The sequence below is a fragment of the Larimichthys crocea genome, chromosome XIII, assembly GCF_000972845.2.
Source record: "Larimichthys crocea isolate SSNF chromosome XIII, L_crocea_2.0, whole genome shotgun sequence".
Lineage (NCBI taxonomy): Eukaryota > Metazoa > Chordata > Actinopteri > Sciaenidae > Larimichthys > Larimichthys crocea.
Genome location: NC_040023.1, coordinates 14365384 through 14386376, shown reverse-complemented (window position 1 = coordinate 14386376; position 20993 = coordinate 14365384). Strand labels below are relative to the sequence as shown.

Here is a 20993-nt window from a genome sequence, read left to right as displayed (position 1 = left end):
CACCATCTCCCCTCCACTAAGCATTTTTACCTGCGACACATTAACCAGGTCTGAGCACTGATTTGTTGGCTGCAGAATCCAGTTGTTCCCGTCGGGCCAGTTGCAGAGGGCAGGGGTGCAGGTGAAAGGAAGAGAGAGGGAGGGACCGATCCAAGCAGAAAGAAAGAGGAGGAGAAAGCTAATAGAAACCAAAGATGACTGGGTGAAACAAAATGGATCCAACCAAGCCCAGGTAAATCCTATAATTTTATCTATTTAATGGCATGGTAGTGAGTGAGGAAGTGAGAGTGTGTGATACGTAAGAGGATCATTTTACTTCATGTCTTCACTATGGTAAGTCACTTTCATGTTGGAGCAGCTGTGTGGATCCACAGACTGTCCTGTGGCTGTTTTGGTTGGATTTACTAAGGCTATGAACTACCAGGAGGCCTGTTTTTATTAATCCATTATCAGTCTTTGAATAGGTTTAAGTGCTGCAATATAATCTAACACCTAAAGTGTATAACTGGGGTATACAGAGAGTAATTGTAAACAGGTATGACACCGTGATGAAAGCATTCTCGTCAGTGCTTTGATGTTTGACAGTGTAGCCTGAGCAGATCAGTGCGGTGTACCTGTGCGGTGTGTTTACTTTTGGAATAACTCATAAAAAACTGTATAAATATGATCATGCATACGAGTTACAGCAGTAATCTCACACTGTACTTATAGTATGTGGCTGTACCTATAAGAGCAGTGTGTAAAAATGGCATTTTTCTCATGGTGACACCAGTACACAGGACATTTTTCAATGACAGACAGTAGCTTAAAGAGAATGGTGACGTTCTTCTTCACTGTAACTTAAATCTGCAGCAGGACATTCTGCAAGTTGTGATGGTGTTGAATTTGTGGGAACTAATGTCAGATGAGTCCTGGTGTTACATTTTGACCCGTATGACTGTGTAACTGGATCTATGTAACGTGGACGTCACTGCCTGTAAGATGCTACAGTAATGATTTATACTCCTCTGACAGTCTGCTTACCATACCATCTTATTATAGCATCCCATTTACTAAAGATCTTCTCAAAACTATATATATATTGTGTGTATATACAGTATATATATCATTACTATCGATAATTTCCTCTTTTTTTGATGATCTTGTTTCTGTTTTGTAAATTAAATTTTATTTTTGTGACTTTGGGGTCAGGATATGTTGCAAGAAAATGATGCTTCTGCTAAGTTTTTTCTTAACTTTGCTCTTATTTTTCCTTTTGTCCTTGTAAGTTACTGGTTAACTGGAAATCTTTTCAATCATTTCATTACATCGCTAATATTGAACTCCATGAATGCTTAAATAAACAGGCCTCTCATGTGCACAGTGACCTCTCAGGGTTTCTGCTGCAGTACCTGTGATATTTTTTTTGTTTGAGGGATGAACACGTCAAACTGAATCGGATCATAACTGAGATCACTTTAAACTTACAAAAAGAACACTCGTGGCCAATAATGATCTGATGTTTGTTATTGACTTTTATGGTAATTGTATTATATAATTTGTGTTTTGTGCTGTTTTTTATGCATTTTCTTCTTAAGTTTTATGTATTTTAAAGTCAGTCCAGTGTCATTACAAACTAGGTTTGACTCCGAATGCTGTGGCATTGATCCACATTATACTTGTTCCTATGAAAATAAACTTTAAACGTCTTTGTTTGAGCTGTTCAACTGTTAGACATGTGAAACTGGTGACAAGAGGACATGCTTTATTTTGAGGGGCCAGAAGCCAAAAAGGTTGTGAACTCTTGTCTTAAAAGATGAACTAATCGTATTTATATTTTATAATCCTGTTTACAATAATTTGCCTTTTCTCTTTTGTTATCATTTGTGTTTTTTTATGTAGCGTTTGTAAAGCTTTAACCCAGGAAGGAAAGCTTAAGTAAACTTTTTAGTGCACTCAAAGTTCCTCCATTCTGTCTTCCACTTCAAGGCCTCTCTTGTAAAAGCCTTTTCTTACAACAAACAATTCTCCTCTGTGTTCTCACACACCTTATTTTGGCAATGAGTAACCATGTGTGCTTATCCGCAGCCTTTCCTCAAAAGCACCACATGTAAACAACGGTGGTGGAAATGAATCACTGATGGAAGAAGCAATGGTGCCATGGCGAGACGGTTTGGACGGGGAGAGGCAGAGGGACCCGGAAAACAGAGAGCCAGACGTTGTTGATGGGACTATAGCAGCTGCAGACATAAATAATCACCACAGGGGGTCAGCAGACAAACACAGGTTCAATACGTTTGGCTATCAGGCAAGTGAAATGAGACAGAAATATGAGGGTGGTGGCAGCTTCCTGTACTGACTTTACCATTGATGAAAAGTCACTAAGTGCAGTTTTGAGCGTCTTTACTCGAGTATTTATGTTATTTTATAATTCTACTCCACCTCAGAGAGGTGCGAGAAGTATTGCACTTATACTATCATTTGTAGTTGGTAGTTATTTTGCAGACTATTTATGAATATCTTATAATCTTCTATAACTGACAAACCTCTCCCTCTTATCGAGTCTGAAACTCCTTAAAGTTTTTATCTTTTATCTATTTTTAAGGAATATGAATGTTTTTATTATTCCAGATATAGACCCTTCTTAATAAAACAAAACAATTAATAATTAAAAACAAAGAGGGAAGGACTCAATTATGCTCATTTATATCCTTATAACTTTAAAGATTTGCAAATTAAACAGATATCTAAACAGATAGCTAAATGTAAAGTAACTTATATTAGATCCACCTCGACTGACTACAACAAAAAATACTGCTTACACATGAATGCATCAGTGATAACAATCCTATAATATATATAAGACTCTATGAAATTACATTTTACTGACAAAACTGTACTTTTCACTTAGTAATATTTTACACAATTACTTGTAATCAAGGTTTTTTACACTAAGTATCAAGTGTCCAAGTGTTGAAAACAAGCTGAAAATAAAATGCTGATATTTTTCCTTTCCAGAGGCGGACCAAGCAGAAAGTTGTGACCGATTTTGCAACAGTGGTGAAGGGAACATCTGCAGGAACTAAACCAAGAACTGCACTGAGACAGGTCCTGTTCAGCCAGGGAGTGTCTGAGAAAAATCAGCCGTCTGAGGTATTATGTTTTGTCCTGCTCATCCCACTACATGCTGACATTCTTAGAAACATATACAGACTTGCTCTAACCGTGCCCGCACTCTCAAACAAATGGAAAAAAAAAGAACAACTGTAAATGAATCACTGATTCACTATGACAGATTTTCATCTTTTTTTTTCTCCTTAACTTCTGTGTTTTTTCTTCCTTATCTTTCTACATTCAACCACCCCTCAGGAGCGAGGTCAGCTGGATGTGTTGAAACAGGATCTGGGGACCTACGCTGTGCCAGTCAGTCTAAAGTGGAGATGGAAAGAGGAAAGTCAGGGAACAACACTGGAGAAGAACTGGACAGATATAGTGGAGTCTCATTCGGTACAGGCCCTCATAGGATAACTTTATGTTCTTACTGTCAACAAATCCCATGAAAAGACCAACCAGCAATTAATTGAAGTACTGTCTGTGTATCTGAAGCCTGATACACTGTAGTTTATTCCTCTGTGCTAAAGAGGTCTGCTGTTGTCCAAAATTATAAAGAAAAATTATGCACTGGGTGACATGTTCCTTCATTACCATAAACATGGATACTGTAGTTTATTTTGAGTGTGTCGAACATGCACTGTCCTGCTGTAAATACTGACCAGAGCACCAAATCTGCAGTTGGAAATAGTCCCCAACAGATGTACTATACTGCCCAGCTTATAAAGAGCTTATTTAGTTAAATATAAAAAGGCATGAAAAAAATACATGTTTTTAAAGATTTATGTCTCTTGTATACTGTAATTAATATTAAAAATACCTCCTCCTGTATGTACATTTTCCACATTTTTGAAGCATCTTTAATAATTGCCTCCTTATCCTCCGCTCTCCTCTTCTCTTGTTTTATTTTCAGACAATGTCTAAGATGCAGAGACACCAACAGGAGGCACTGTGGGAGTTTGTTCATACTGAGCTCGCCTACATCAACAAGCTCATAATCATAAAAGATGTAATATGTTATTCTCTACCTGCACGCATGGTCTCATTTAAATACAGTCTCTGACATATATATATGTATATATGTCAGAGGAAATTTCCACAGGATGTTTAATGTAGCTGTGTGTTTTCTTCTCACAGTTGGTTATTGCGGCTCTTGTCAACCTGCACCAGCATGGATTTCTCCTGGAGGTCAGTCTGCAAAGCATGCAGCCTCGTCTAGAGTGGAAACACATAAACATGCGGCTTAATCTAAAGGCCTATTTTCCACAAAGCATAGCACTGACATACACTGACGGGCACAATAAAAACATCCTCTCTGGCTTTGAAGAGAATACAAACATGAGTGGAAAATGCAGCACAACAACAAGTTTCCACTGAGACGATGGAATATATCACAATGCAGGGGAGTTAAACTTTAACACTATGATTTTTATTTCTGTTTTGATTTCCTCCTGTAACAGGTGACCCCTGAGCTGCTTTTCTCAAACCTTCCCTCCATCCTCAACGCACACCAGCTGTTCTGGCAAGAGGTGATTTACCCCATGTTAGAGGAGGTCCGGAGGACAGGCATGCCCTTTGACCCCAAGAGGTTAGAGGCCGGCTGTCTGCAGGTATGAATTCACAGTCTGCAAGAGGTTTGCAATGTAACTGTAAAGTACACTTATATACAGTATTGCATGTTGTATTTTGACTTTTGACTTTGGGGAATACTGAACTTTTTTATCTTTATCTAAAATCAGGTTTTCTAAGCCAGAAAAGGATTATAATGGTACTTATCATTTATAATTATATTCTAATTGTAATAGAGTAAATAAAAGAGTAAGAGTTAAAATTTAAAAACAGGAAATAAAACTATATGCACATATAAAGTAGCTAAAAGTAGCTCCGACTTAACCAGCTACAACATTAAAATGTTAAATGATATTATGTAATAATATAACTCCAACAGGGGCCATTCTGCTGCATAATGACCAGTTTAATTTCATTTGTTTTATTTATTTTTTTGGCCTTTTTGCCTTTATTGATAGTACAGATGGAGATCGACAGGAAACGTGGGGAGAGAGATGGGGAGTGACATGCAGGAAGGGGCCGCACAGGTCAGGGGTCGAACCTGAGCCTCCGCAGCGAGCCTTCCCACATGGGGCGGCTGCTTAAGCTACCAAGCAAAACACCGCCCCTTAATTTCATATTTTAAATACATTTGGCTGATAACAATTATGTACTTTTGCTAAAGTAATTTTTGTGCAAATGAATACAACAAAATCAGCAACAAATTAACCTTTTTAACTTAAGGGAGAAAAATATAATACATGCACATCAGAAGCGTAGAAAACACACCAAGATTTGTGTTTATGATATTTAAACAAACATGTTTAAACATGTCTGGTATAGAGGATGAATAGTGATTAATCGTTTTGGTCCTTTAATCCATTTGGTTTCTCGAGTTCTGACTAATTCTCTCCATTACGTGACTACGCTACACATCAAAACTAGGTAGGACATTTCGTTTGTCAGCAATTTCTTAGAAGGACATTTCTTATAAGTCACCAGTATAGTATTCTCGTTCTCATTGTCATTTTTGTTTGAAACAACGCTTTAGACTGACGTGTAAAGTAGGACGCTTTAGATGCCAAAGTTCAAAATGAAGTCACAGAGTTGAGTGTGTTGTGTGATTAAAAGAGTTTAGCATTGCACTCCTCTAACACTGTCAGACTCATGACAGTTTTTGAAAAAAAAAAAAGGGCTAAAAATTAAAGCAGCACAACTAGAGGTAACATTTTTTTTGTTCCATGCATGCTCATCAGTTGTAAAAACCTGGCACCTGCATAACCCACAATGCAAGTTGACCACCAACAGTTCTGTTGGAGGTTCGTTTAGTCAGACTTGGGCCACTGACCTCAATCAGAGATGAGAAGTAGGCCTCGTAAGCTCACTTCTTTCTAACTTCACACCCACAGACTTTTTCCATTTTATTCAAGCTTGTAGTCTTCAGCTCCATCCGACGTTGACTCAAGGCATCACTTGTCCCTGTGTCCCACAGTGCATAGCACCGACTTTCTAAAATCACATTTCACACAGGGCAACAACAAAGCCACAGTTTCTATTTGGTGACGTTCCCTTTTAAATATCATTTTGGATGCAGGACTACACGACAGGCCGGAGGTAATGGAGGTTTATCACATTGTCAATCATCCTTTCATTTTTGTCCTCAGTTCCATCAGCGCTTCTCTTGCTACAAGCATTACTGTTGGGAAGAGGAAAACAATCTTGAGTTCACTCGCAGGCAGATGGAGGGCAGTCCACATTTCTTCACTTACATCCAGGTACAGTAAGCAGCAGGCAAACATATCATATGCGCATAGTGAACACTACAGGCATGGGAGGATGAAAGCTCACACACTGAAACGCGCACGTATACAAACGCCATTATTACCATTCAGCACACCTAAATGGAATTCACTGTAATGACTAAGTCTGCAGTTATTAATGGTGGCACATGGTGTGGTTTGTGATGATTTCATAACCCTGTAGGTGACTTGTTATAGCTGCTTCCTGATGGGCAACCACACACCAACGTCTTCTCCAAATGATTCAGATTTTAACAGCGGTTTCACAGAATTTCTTGTTCAAAACATTTATGACTGAAATGAGTGTATAACAGGCAAAAAGCATTTTTATATAACACCCAACACCCTATAATTAACAACGCTGACTTGTGTACAGATCCAGTTACCATTCCTGCAAATGTACTTAATCAACACTTGCTGTTTCACTTATGTCATATCATCACGCCATTCAAGTGGTAAGGTGATGAGTGGGAGGTGATATTTTTTTTTTGTTTGTTTTGTTTAACAACGCATTAAACCCATCTTACCAGGAAATGGTACAGGGTGGGTGTCAAAGGGTCTTCTCATCCAAACCAGACAAAACAAAAACATCTCACTTCACCCTCGTGAAAGTCTTTGTTTTGGTACATTTTATGCGTCAAAGGCTTCCAGATATCGCTGTTGTACCACCGCTTCAGTACTGCGGAGGTGAATGAAAGAATAATGTTCCGATCTACATAATCCAGAGACCTCACTGTAAACAATTTTAGCTTGGTACTATACTAAAAATCGTGAAAACACTCCACAGCAACTATTGCAGATTAAATAGAATAACCAGGAGATTAAATCCTTTAATTTGGATGAAAAAAACATATACATTTAGACTTTTTTCACTTTTATTCAAGACACTATGTAATAAAAATACCTTTGACCAATATCACTGACTTAAGGGGGTTTTGGTGTCTATTTGTTGTGTCTAGTGGGTGGAGACTCACCCTCAGTGTGACCGGATGCGGCTCGGGGACATGCAGGCCAAACCGCATCAGAGGATCACAAAGTACCCTCTACTGCTCAAGGCTGTGCTGAAAACCACAGAGGACCCTCATGTACAGCACACACTCAAAGGCATGGTGAGAAACATTTAAATGTCAAAGGGCTTTTACTGGGCTTTACTATACATGCATTCTGCACTTGTATTTGTGGTAGACAAATTGCTAAGTTGCTAAGTCTCACTCCCAAATCCAATTAAGGCAAGACAGGTTGGATCTATCACACGTGAGAACATTGAGGTGTTATAGAGAGTTCCACTCAGCCAGCTACAGCTATAGTACATAAGGTAACTGCAAAAACTGCAAACAGAAGCACATATCGCAGGATATGTGATTTGGTTATAGAGCTAGATTATGATCTATATCTAGATTATGTTGCTTTATTTTTACTCGCGCTGCCTTTTTATGCATTACTTCAGTGTTCCTGCCTGTGTTGTTGCTGTGGCTGATTTGACATACGGCATGTTGGTGTTCATGTTTGCTGTCTGCTTGAAACACTGTAATATTTGAAAAACAATGTAGTTTCTGCAGAGTAAAGAAACTCCTACTGACTCACACTAACCATCTTCTTCTTTTTGCCCCTCTCAAGTTATCCAGTGTGAACAATTTTCTGGAGAGTATCAATGACTACCTGAAGCTAAAAGATGAGGAGCTTGCTCTCACTATCTCTGCTCAGAGGGTGGAGGGATACGAGGTGGAGGGAATAAATGAAGAAATCGACAAGGTAAAAGCTGTATATTTTGTCTGTTACAAACTTTGTGACATATTTGTCCTGTCAATGTGCTGGAGTACAAAAAAACATCCTATGCATAGATCATAGATCTCCTCCATTTGAGACAGAGCTACTACTAGACCAATGCATGGACAATGAGACAATGCCCCCGGGCACAGACATGTACAAATCTCCTCGCCTGTTCTACATTATAGGAAGACACCCAGATTGAAAGAGACACTCTCTTTGTAATCATTTTGTTTCTCCTTCTCATTGATATGTGTCTCTTTGTGGTCGTTTTGTGTCTCCTTGTCATTAAGTAGGGCTTTTTCTAGTTGATTTGTGTCTCTTTGTAGTCATTTGTGTCTCTCTGTAGTTGGTCCCCATCACTTTTTCCACATAAGGAGCAAGACAGCTAGACCGAAAGGGATTCTTTGTTGTCATTTTGGTCTTTGTAATTGTTTAATTGACCTTCTAATGCAAAATATGAATAGTCACTTCATGGAGAGGCTCTGGTCTGGCCTCGACCTCTCTGGGCCTTTTGCCTGGTAGGACTGCTCATTAATCCAACTGTGCAGAGTGGTACATGCAAAAATAAGGCAGGAGTTATCCCGCCTCTTGGTTAATGTGAACTGGTATTTACTCTGCGTTTATTACACTGTGTTGGTATTATAGCTTTTTGCTGCTAGAAAAAAAAACAACACTATATAAATAAAGCGGAGGGGCAGACAAAGGGTCAATTAAAATAGGTCAATGTGTAAAATAGGTCAATGTGTTGGTTAAAAAATCATTTGTATTCAGTCTAAATAAATCCACCTATTTCTTTAATATCAGACAGGATGTGAAAGTTCATCATTCAAGATGTGAGAGTTCATATTTCAGGCTATAATAACAATCATGAACCTTATAGATTTCTGCCGAAATAAACGAACTACGGATGATGATTACTCATGATGGATTACTCATGATGGATTTCCTTGACAGCATGTCAGAGAGATCTGCCAGTTTGACCTGACCTGCCCTATTAGAGGAGTAGGCCCTGAAGTCGTACGAAGGTTGCTGCTGGAGGAGAATTTGAAGATTCGCGTTAGAAAAGACAGCAAGGTGTGCAGAGCACTCTGTTATTGTATATTTAAATCTATATCTCTTCAGAATATTGTTGCCTGTACTTTATAACTTTCTTGTGTTTCCTCACACATGGTGTGATGCAGCTGGAGGTGGTGGCTCTACTTTTCTCAGATGTTCTTCTAATGACTAAAGTCCAGAAGAAAGGAGAGCGGCTGAAGGTAGTCCGACCTCCTCTGGCCCTCGACAGAACATTTTGCATTGCACTGAAAGATGGCTGTGAGTTACACTTTCTTTTGGTCAAAATACATACCTGTAGATATGTTGGAGATCCCATAATCATTCCTTCTCTTCTCTCAGGTTCATTTGTTCTTGTGGAGGTAGGTGAGCTTCAGAGTGCTATGAATGTCTACATATTTACATCCAGCACCTCAGAGAGCTGCTCCACATGGGTCTCCACCATCCACCAGGCAAAGGTAAAAACTGATGTTTTTAAAATGAAAGTAGTCTAACTTGCAGTCTTATGTGTACATGTGCAGTGTGCAATGTCAGTCGATTGTCTGTCCAACCCTTTGATCCAGACTGATGTATGTCACCAACAATTGGATGGATTAGCATTAAATTTGCGCAGACATTCATGGTTCCTAAAGAATGAGTCCTGAAGACCACGAGGTTTATATTTTTGATTCAGAATGACTTCTCACATTAGTGACCTCCAGACTTCTAAACTTTTCACACGCAAAAGTAATAATATTACAAAAAAATCTCAGCTCTGCTTGTGTACAACTATATTATTTAGCAAATGTTAGCATGCTAACAGGCTAAATTAAGATGATGATGAATTTTATACCTACTTAACATCAGCATGTTAACATTGTCTTGATATATGAATTACATTTACTCCTTTGTTATGTTGTCAGGAAACACTGAGGAGGCAGAGAGAGACAGAGCGCAACAGACAACTGGAAAACTGGAAAAACAAAAAGCAGCTGGAGGTTAAATCTGTTCCAGAAACCAAGACGGATGATATGGAGACAGAAGAACAACCTCTTACGCAATTCAGAGGAGAGACTTTTGTGGATGAATATGTAGAGGAATATATAATTCCCCAAACAATAAATGGGATGCCGGCATCTAAAGAAACAGAGGAACGGTATCTAGCTCCAGATGATGTGGTCACTAACGATAAAGTTGTACCCTTTTTGCACTCCAAACCCAACGTCAGTAACCGTAAAGTTGTGCGTAAGAGCTTTGCTGGTCAGCCCCAACCAGCCAAAGGATATGAATGGATAGAAATGGGAGTGAGGCGACAACAAGTTGAAATCCAAAGAGAGGAAGGAGAAAAAATGCTTGAATCTCTCATGACAAAGGAGCGAAGGGTGACCTGGAACAGCAGGGTTCAATCAGCCCCTAATCTGGATCATTTAACTCACGGTATTGCAGTTGATCAATTCAAATACAACACAATTGGACCACATGCGCTTTTACTAGGTGGATATCCAGATATTGACTACCCAATGAATGAAGAGATTAGTTCACAACCTAGTTACCAACAAACAATATTCAATGAAAGGCCTGAGTTATTACCAGCTGAAGAAGGAATATCAACAAAGAGAGACTCAGATTTGCAGTCTGTGAACCAAAACACTAAAAGAAACTCCAGCTACACCCAGTCTGGAAACATCGAGACATTTCCAGAAGGTTGGGGTTTCTCCAAAAATTTGACGTCACCCAGGTTACGGAGGAGGAGACCAAACAGCACCCATCAGGCCTCCTCTTCTCAGGCGTCTAGGCAGTCTCAAGACTCAGGAGTGGCTCGGTCAGATTCTTACTCCAACTCTGACTCAGAACAACATCTCAATTTCAAGAGAAACTCTGTCCCTTCTGAGAAAAACTCAGAATCACACCGGGTGCTAAAGCTGGGCGCCCTGAAGCCGAACCAAGGGATGTTTTGGAACATTCATGACAGAGTCTCTCCTGACTCCCAAACACTGTCTGAACCTGAGCTGCCTGATGTTAACTTATATAACAAAAGGCCCAAAATGAAAACCCAGAGGAGTGCCTCCATCCCTAACATTATCATTGAAGGAGGACATGGACTTCGCTTGCACTCCAGTAGTCTGTACACATTACCCCAAGCAAATAATACTCAATTCCCCACGTCAGGACATAATCCAAATGGACACCCCTCACCTCTGGAGGGTCTTTTGGTAAGAGCCAGAGATAGAGTGAGGGACAGAGATTTATTGAAAAGAGACAGAAATCTGAAAATGCCCAACTTGAAGCCAAGGTATCATCCTCCTTCCCCCTCGTTTTCCACCACACCGTCACCATCGCCCAGCGATGGAGACCGAGACAGAGAGTGGGATGAAGAGGTGGAGCTAATGAGACACAGAGCTCTCACAGTGAGTGGAGGATGGAAGGAGCAGCTGGTGGATGGAGATGAGGATGAGAGGAGGGACAGGTTAGTATGACAAAGTGTCATTTTACTTTCACATGTGATTCATTCTTTGACTAGGCAATGTATAGATTCGATTTTAATAACTTTATTATATTATTATTATTTAACTTTAATGATTTAGTTGCCCATGCCCAAAAAAACAACAAAACACAGCAACAGATTACATACTGCCACTACAATACTAAACAGAAACACAAAGTAACACATTTAGCCCATTTGGCAATAATTATGAAACTAAAACTTTAAAAGCATGTAAAAAAAAAAAAAAAAACAGCACATCAAGTATCAAAGAAAACGTGCAAATATCATGCATCATTCATAAAAATGACATGTGTGAGTGGAACATCTTTTTATCTTTCCAGGTATAGTATGACTGACTTTAGTAGTCTCAGTATTTCCATCTCAGAATAGATGTCTGATAATGTAAAGCTGGTAAAGCCCTGAAAACCACGGCTTTGCATGGAGAACCTCAAAGTTTCTTCTTTTTCTTCTTCTTCTTCTTCTACCCAGTCTTTGTGCCTCAGAAGAGGTGTTGGAATCCCCCCTTAATCTGGTATTCAAAGTATTTGTTGAATAAAATAATATATTAATAATTAAGTCTTAACAAAAAAAAAAAACACAAGGGGGAAACAAACACGATATACAAAGCTGAAGTTTGTCTATCTATTTTTTTCTGTGGTCAACCTCAGCTACAGAGCAGTGTTTCTCTCACGGATGCTTCAGCTGGGGCGGGTGGCAAGAGCCCAGGGCCTCCATGCTGCTGCTCTACGTATTATTGCTATCACACATTTTAGATGTTTTTTTGACATTTAAATAAAGTTTGTGTCAGCAGATAATCCAAACAGTCAGTGTCTCGATTTACTGCTTTTAACACTTACTGACGGTTTTATCGGTCTCTGCTGCTTTGCTCATATTTTGCTTCTCTGGCAGTCAGCATGCGTGTCCGGTTAATACTTTAAATATATTTGTATTCCCCTTAATTTGGAAATGTCACTGTCAAATCTTTACTTTTGAAATGAGTTATCAGTGTTGAGTAGGCATATGATGGACAGACTGTTATGTGAGAATGGAAACTTAAAGTTACCCTGTGTTTTTCATGTTTCTAACCACAAAGCAATGTGTCCTAATTAACACGTTATATATCTTATAACACTTTTTTTTTAAAAGATTTTAAAATGTGGTTTACATCAAGAAAGAAACTAAACCAGTTTAATTAGCTGCTTATATGATACATTCTACTAATTTACTAGAGCATTATTTAAGGTCTTCCCATAATTCTGCCATTTTGAAGACCATGCAATTACTGTATCCTTTTAGGTATTTTATACTTTTTAAACAGCATTTAGTTCATGCACTCATAGTGCTAAAATGATCCATAAAGCTTGAGTCAGAGACAGCTCTTGAAGCAAAAGGTGAACCTGAACACACACAGTATTCATAAGTGTGAAAAGTCTTGAAAAAAAAAATTTGTTTTGATCTTCTGCTTTCATCTCTTCTCTAGTGTTGTCCTTACGGACGGTGTAAATGTGGACTGGTCTGGTTGGTGCTTTGATGATGATGAAGTCATGGATTATTTACAGCCTGGAGGCGAGGGACTTCTGCAGGACATCAGCAGATCTTTGGCCTCTTTGAATCTCTACGGATATTCAGAGCAAGAGGACGGGGAGTGTAGTCAGGTGTAGCACTGAAGCTGCACTACAGAGTCCTGTAGTCACCGAGTGGATCCAAAACTAGACTAAAAGGAACTCAAGACTTAGTCCATGAATGTGAACTACAGAGGGACAAATTAACATAGACAGTAGATTTTTCTATGAAAAGTTGGAGCACACAACAGAGGAAAAGGACCTTTGCAAACAGAACAACATATCTTTCCAATACTTTTTGCTGATGATGTTTTATAGGAATTGTATATCTGTGTTTATGGCAAAAAATAATTCTGTTATTAATGTAAAATAATGTATCCTATTTTTTTTAGAACAATACATAAACATGTGGTCAGTATTTTGTGTAAATATAATGAAACATTATTTTTTATAAATGGCTTTATATTATTTATATCTGTAATGACTTCCCCTCTTATTGACCAGAGAGTTTCCCATTGTATAAAATGTAATAAATAAAACCAGATTTTATTTCTGTTAAATGTATTTAATTTGTAAAACATTTTATTTTCAACAGTTATACATTGTTACCCAGGCACTCCAGTACAGGAGCCCTGTTCAGCCCTCACTTCAAGGCCTGATGGGCTGGAGCTTAGATGTTTAGTTTAGCTGCTAACTGTCTTCACCCCAAAGTCTTCCCTAATACATTTTCACTAGCACCCCAACTAGCCTAATTTTAATGATAGTAATGAAAACACTCAGGTATGTAACAGTTGTTATAGTTGCTGGATGATATTTAAAATGCAAATATACTTTTGTAGAACCTGCCTAAGTCACACAAATTCTGTAATTTTATATCACTGAGTAGAGACTACTGACACTTAAAGAAAGTTATCTTTATCTTCAATAAATGCTTTACAATGAATGCAGATAGATTATTTTATTTATTAGTTAGCAAGAGATAGTAAACATTTACAATTAATATCAAAGATACAACAATAACAAACAATCTACTCTGGTTGAAAAGGCTGAGGGCAGAAAAAGTCCAAGAATCTCAAAGATAATGAGCATCAACTAGATGCTGCATGCTTTGTCAGGCTTTGGCTCCAACCCATAATGGAGACCCTTAGGCCCTTATGGGTATGGAAGCATCTTCAGTGTCGACTTCTTTGATCTATTGGTCCCCTTCTTCTTTTCCCTTGTAGGGAAGTGAGCTTTTTTTGAAGGTTTGAGAAGTCTTCTCTACCCTCATAGATCTTCTGTTTATATACTTTTCTGACATCCTACATTAGCTCATACATTGTTACCAAACACACGATTCTTAATTTGCTCATTGTCATCAACATCTTTTCTAGTTACACTGTGATCAGACTGTGATCGTTTTCACCATATGTCGTTGACCAGAGCATGATCAACTTTTAGCCAGATCAGCATTAAATGCCACTGTTAAGCCATGAATTCAGGTACTTTCCTTATTTCCCCATCTCTGTCCGCTCTGCTTTTCCTGTACTTTCCATATGCTTTCACTTCTATTTACAATATACAACATTTTACATTCAACAACAACACTGCTACAACGTCTGCTCTGAAAATATTATGTACAAAACTTGTGCAAACAAAAGTCTTTCAACTTATTACAGGCACGGAGAAAATGGATGTCACTTCAGTTTGTGAAATCTTTCCTGCGATGCCTCTTCAATAATGTGTCTTTACTTTTTCTCTCTGTTCCTCTCTCTCTCCTCCCGCTCATTGGAGGTGGTGTGAACAATTGTCTCCAGTGCAGGGTACTGAAAGATCCTTTTCCTCTGTGGGAGAAAAAGATATACAAAATTGTTTAAAATGAGCAACTAGTCCACTTCAAGGTGTGATGTATAAAAGCGCTGCTACGTGTATCTTACATTATTATTTTGTATTCATTTTCTAGACATATTTTCAATATAGAATTAGAAATCAGTTAATGAGATATGGTAATTTCTTTAGAGTGAAACTCATGCAAATCATTTACAATAATTTACCTTAAGATTTTGTAACACATTTTGAAACTGAAATAATCTCATACAACTGATTTTGTTTTTCCTTTTTTTCTCCCCCAAGTTTACCATTTAAAAGTAAAGTTTGACTGATTGAATGAAGTCTGTAAACTACGGGTCTTTACCCTTTGGTGGTTCTTGTACATCTGAACCAAAATCAGCAGTAGAACAACAAGGAGAATGCTGAGACCGACCACGGCAGCAGTGTTATGTGAGAGACTTGATGATTTTTGTCCACTCAGTCCACCTGCAGGGAAAAACAAAATAAAAACAGTTACATAAAGGCACAAAATGACATTTTATATGTTCATCCATCCATCCAGTACATTTGTATATTTGAGTATATTGATTTGTAACATATTGTAGCAACTTACTCATCAGTTGAACTTGGTACGTTACATTTCCCAAGATGCCCTCTTTCCCGGAGAAACGACATGTCCATTCGCCCCGGTTCTCCTCGGACACCTTGCTTATACTCAGAGTCTTCCCCTTCTGGATGGACTCAAATGACTGGGTGCCATTATTATCATAGACCACATGAACCCACTCATAGTCTGTGACTTCACTTGTGTCGGTCAGTTGGCAGGTCAACGCCATGGAGCCTTTTTTCTTTGATGTGATGCTGCTTTCAACTGAGAGAAAAACAAGACAATGAAACGTATTGTTAATGGCAGTGAAAAAGTAAATGACTACTAATGTACTGTATTTTACTAACTTAATGCGTGGAAGCTTACTTTTGGCAACAACAAGCTGGATATTTCGGGTCAGTCGTTGTCCTTCCACAATGCCAGAACATCTGTACCTGCCCTCGTCCTCAAACCCAACTTCTCTCAAACTGGCAGAGTTATCCAAAGAGGGCTGAGTGGATGGCGAGGATGGGGAGAAAGAGGCAGGAAGACGTCCAGGAGCAGGTTTATTAAAACCAGACCCGGGTTTCAGTTTTTCCCAGGCAGAGCTCGATGGGATTAAACCAGAAGAGAACACACAGGGGAGTGTGACCTCAGATCCCACAGCAGCATACACTTTAGTATTGTCTTTGGATGGTTGGATGATTCCTGAGAGAAAAGGGGAAATAAAAGATAAGATTATAAGAACATCTGCTGTGAAAAAGCTCAACCAAAGAGTTTCTACATCTTTTTGAAGCTTACCCTTCACGGTCAGAGTTGCTGAAGCTCGCCCTTGTTTGCCCTTGTAGCCAATCATGCAGGTCCAGTTTCCAGTCAGTTTTTCAGTTGCCCTTTCCTTCACAACACCTTCAACTGAGGGGATTCCAGTGAGGGGCACAAATGGGCTGCTGTTCAACATCCACTGCACACCAGCTCCGTAAGGCCAAGGAGTCACTTTACAGCTGACTGAAACCTCGGTCCCCCATATGGCAACCGATTGCGAGACGGACACTGTAAAGAATACAGACGAGGATGAGAACATTGATCCAGGTAAGGACATCGTTACTATGTCTTATTAAGCTGAATCTTTGGCACTGATTCAACATCTTGGATTTCAATTTATAATTTTATTACCTTTAATGATTCTGAGGCTGATCACATTTTCAGTGACCTTGTGTCCACTTTCCACTTTGCAAGAGTAAACTCCTCCATCCTCCTCCCTCACATTGTTGATTTCAAGGCTGCAATCGCCTCTTTCGAATTGGGAATGGGGGCATCGTGCACGTTGGAGCCCTTTGGGATACCAGCTCGAACCCCAGTGCTGCAGACCGCTCTTTTGCTTCCTCCAAACAGTGCTGTGGACAGTCACAAACAACCCAGTGTCATCAGCGAATAGATTCAAGTCCTTAGTTTGAAGTTGGAAGAGGAATGGATGGTGAAGCATTGGGATTTGATGGAAACTGAGGGATTTGTGAGTGTTTTAAGCTGGATTCATAAAGCAAAAAAGAAAATAGACAAACAAAGGGAGCAAAGAAATATTTTTGTCTTACCCTGAGTTGACCTTTGTCCAGATGATGGATGGAGAATATGAGTATGAAGAGCTGCATTTACAGGGCAGCACAGCCTGAGAGCCTGCTTCAGCAAACACCTCAGTCATCTCACATTGAGCCCCTGGGGGAAGAAACATGACAAATTTCACTTTAGAAAGAAAATATGCATCTTAAGCTTGGAAATATGTTTATATGTATATGTATATATATACATTTACTCAATCATCATATATTCATATGTACATTTTATTGCCAAAAGATTAAAAAGTTGTGGTAGAAGAATCATAAATTTACCTGTCATGACAAAGGCAGCCACTCCAAAAATAAAATACTCAAACAGCATCTTTCTTTTTGTTGTTTTCAAATCACTTTAGCCTTTTTACTCGACTTGAACTTCTATCAGCTTTGGCTTTTTGCCGGACGTGTTCTCTGAGGTGTTTTTCTGATTTGGGTTGGTATATATATCGATGGGGGCGGAGGGTGGAGTGTTTCGTAGTTCCTGTGCTGATCGTGACTTCAGCTACAAGCCAGGCTTTGATGCGGTCTGTCTATGTCATCTTGGAAACTGTAAGACAGAGATGTAAACAGGGAGACCCACATCCTCCCACGGATTCTCTCTACCTCATTGTGTTTCTTTCTTCACATCAAATACCTTATTTCACAACATGTAACAAAATTTAATTTGCATGCCAGAGCATACAGAAGATGCCAACACAGTATATGAGATTGAACAGAAGCATAAAGTAGATAAAGTAGGACATACTGTGTTTGTACCTCAAAATACAAATATATATTTTTAAATGCTTCTATGCCAAAAAAGCAGTAAACTACATTACAGTTAATCTCCAATCACTGCAGTGTATGTTACAAATAAGTTTGGGATCATTCACGTAAGCTCTAGTTGTTTACTTGAAACCAACATGGCAAAACTGCAACACCAAACCACCATCGCGCTCCTTCGTCATTGCCAGTCATTTACGTTTACAAGCTTAACTGCCAGTTTTCATGATAATCATCATCATCATCATCATCACCAGTATGATGAGAACGAGGCCATTTACTAATCTGGTAACTTGTCCTGATGGATATTCATGAAAATGAATCATCCACTTGTTTCTCGCTTCTCTGTTTTCCTTTTCGTCAATTCTTATACCTCTGTCACTGCAGCAGAAACAGGCCTACACTGCCAGTCAAGCATTTGTTTGCATATTTCAGTAGTAAACAGATAATGAATGACAAAGTAGTCAAACACAGTTGTAGTGACATCATGACATGTCTGTGTAGGAGATATTGTTATTGTTGATAAATAGTGGACCTTAAAATGTCCTTATATCTGTGTTTAACTCCATTGTAACTACAATATAATTATAGTATAAACCATTTATTAAATCTATCTATCTATCTATCTATCTATCTATCTATCTATCTATCTATCTATCTATCTATCTATCTATCTATCTATCTGCATGCCTGCCTGCCTGCCTGTCTGTCTATCTATTTTTCTTTTTGCATTTTTCAACAAACAAAGAAATTAGTAGAAACTTGAATAAACTGTACTTATAAAGGCGTGTGAAAATGCAGCTATATAGATAAAGAGATAGAGAAAGACACATACATGGATAGACACAGAGAAAGTGTGGGTGAAACCTCAAAGCTGTTTGTCACCTTGTGGAGACATTTTCCTTGGTAACAGCCATGTAACTGCTGGGTGAGTGATATTGTAAGTCTTAAATCTTTTCATGTCATCCACTTAGAACTTCCTACTCACGCCAAACACTGTCAACTTTCTAGTTTAAATCAATGTCATTATTTGTTTCAGACTGTGTATAAACTGTGTCCGTGAAGCTTATTGTTGGGGGCATTTGTGTGTCCCCCCGTGGTGTGAGGTGGTCTTTCCTAGAACTGATGTTTAGTCACCTCTACTGTATCTGAATATGAGGGGAACGTGCTCTGAAGGAAAAAAATGCCCCTTACACGGAAACAATTGAGCACTGAGCTTTGGGGTAATGTAGGTGATTATGTTAATAAGGATGAGCTTGGAAAATAGTCAAATTAGATAGTTCAGAAGAAATTCAACAAGTGAGTAGTTTGTTCCTGTGTCGAGCTGTCACTGCATTATGTTTGTTCCTGTCAGACACACAGTCTTTCAGCGTTAACCCTTAAATAAAACTAAAACTCATCCAGTACTCAGGCGTAAGGCTCTTATTGTAAAGGCTGTGGTGGTTTAATTTCAATAACTGCTATGATTATATCACAGCATACGTATACTAGTCCATGCGTGTAGGTGATGAAATGTAATGTTCCGCTTAGTATTACTGGCAGAGGAAGCAGAGCACAGAGATTAAAAAAAAAAATGCTGCTCTGCTGAGAAATTCTTTAATTTTGTTAAGTCAGCATTTTGTTCAGCGCTGTGTTGAGTGCTACATGGAAACATGACTGTGTATCTGTGATGCAAAAACTAAGTGCATAACTAAGTGCATGAGGATATTATAGTATTTGGTGAAAAATATGCATTTTTTGCACATCACTTTTTTTGTGCACATAAAAATTCATTTTTACTTCATTATATGTTTTGTGTGCATTTTTATTTAGAGGATCTGAAGTATCTCAACACGGGGCATTTGCACATGTAAAAAAGACGCTTCTTGCAACATAAGCTTACTACAGATTGAGTTGAACACACTCTGCACACTTATAGTAAAACAGTAACTCTTCTCTGCACAGGCTTTTGCAGTGTGGTTTTTGTTCAAGTTGAATGGAATCTAAAGTTGAAAATTGTTTTGTTTGACTTAAATTTCCACAGACTCAATGACGTCTTAGCAATAATGAAATAAAGACAAACATCAGTTTTTGTGCTCTTGTTTCTTTGAAAATGATGAAATATTCCATCCAGGTCTTTACAACAGTAAGACTGAAAGTTTCAGTGTGCGTCTGAGAAACAGAGAGACAGAGTCTGCAGCTTTTCATGTTTTCATTCCAGCTCAAGGTTTAACAGCTGATCTCACTGATTAAAACTGATCAGTATGTTCTATGAATGAAAGCCTCCCTTTTTTTTTAGATGGGTATTGCAACAAAGCAAGCTAAAATATGCTATTCAATCCTTCATTCAGGCCATTTTTGCTCCTCTAGCCTGCAGGGCTGCTATGTTATGTAACTACATTTACTCAAGTATTGTACCTAAGTATTTATTTGAGGTACATGACAAATATAACATCAAATGTAACTTTTTTCAGCTGCTCCACCTCAACTCTCAGCCATTAGTGAGTTTCCTGATGGATAGTAAAGTATATGATGTGAACTGCAGCTGCTGTTCGATAACGTTAGTTAGTTGAACAGTTACTGCCCAGACACGTGAGTGTTAGTGTTTACACTATCAGTTGTTGTTGAGAGCTTTGTGAAATAAAAGTCTGAAACACAGACAACAAGATGGGACTAGTATTAGCCGTTCTGTCTTGTATTGTTGCACTTGACATGGTCACAGGTAATGTAATCATAACAAACCCACGTGTATAGCTGTCCATATTCATGACAGTGGTGTATAAATAAAGTGCACTTAGAAACTGGGGGCACCAAATCACAAAAAATACCAGTTTTTACATAATGTTTCTTCACCCTTTGGATTAGACAGGAAACACTACATGACACTACAGTGACACTACAAACACATGATGATCTTAATATAATATTATAATAACATAATAATCAATATATAATATATGAGAA

At 38.6% G+C, this 20993-nt stretch overlaps 2 protein-coding genes across 3 annotated transcripts; one reads left to right on the top strand and one right to left on the bottom strand.

The window, feature by feature from the left end:
* The first annotated feature begins 143 nt into the window (after positions 1–143).
* On the top strand, positions 144–13812 carry plekhg6 (pleckstrin homology domain containing, family G (with RhoGef domain) member 6). Of its 2 annotated transcripts, none has more exons than XM_019265331.2 (15): positions 144–232; positions 2068–2287; positions 2998–3132; positions 3349–3486; positions 4004–4099; positions 4228–4278; positions 4551–4700; positions 6303–6413; positions 7397–7546; positions 8055–8189; positions 9162–9281; positions 9389–9521; positions 9603–9718; positions 10163–11706; positions 13205–13812. In XM_019265331.2, exons 1-15 carry the CDS (start codon positions 213–215, stop codon positions 13383–13385), a joined length of 3300 nt encoding a protein of 1099 aa, XP_019120876.2. In that variant the 5' UTR covers positions 144–212; the 3' UTR covers positions 13386–13812. The 2 variants fall into 2 exon arrangements, with proteins under 2 accessions (XP_019120876.2, XP_019120877.2); XM_019265332.2 differs by lacking the exon at positions 144–232 and adding an exon at positions 267–333.
* Positions 13813–14243: 431 nt separating this feature from the next.
* lag3 (lymphocyte activating 3) lies at positions 14244–17701 on the bottom strand. The gene is made up of 8 exons (XM_010743413.3): positions 17565–17701; positions 17271–17391; positions 16855–17075; positions 16483–16731; positions 16069–16389; positions 15709–15966; positions 15460–15581; positions 14244–15109 (listed from the first exon to the last, which is right to left on the bottom strand). The coding sequence occupies exons 1-8, from the start codon at positions 17611–17613 to the stop codon at positions 15014–15016; spliced, it is 1437 nt and encodes a 478-aa protein (XP_010741715.2). The 5' UTR covers positions 17614–17701; the 3' UTR covers positions 14244–15013.
* Positions 17702–20993: the final 3292 nt, after the last annotated feature.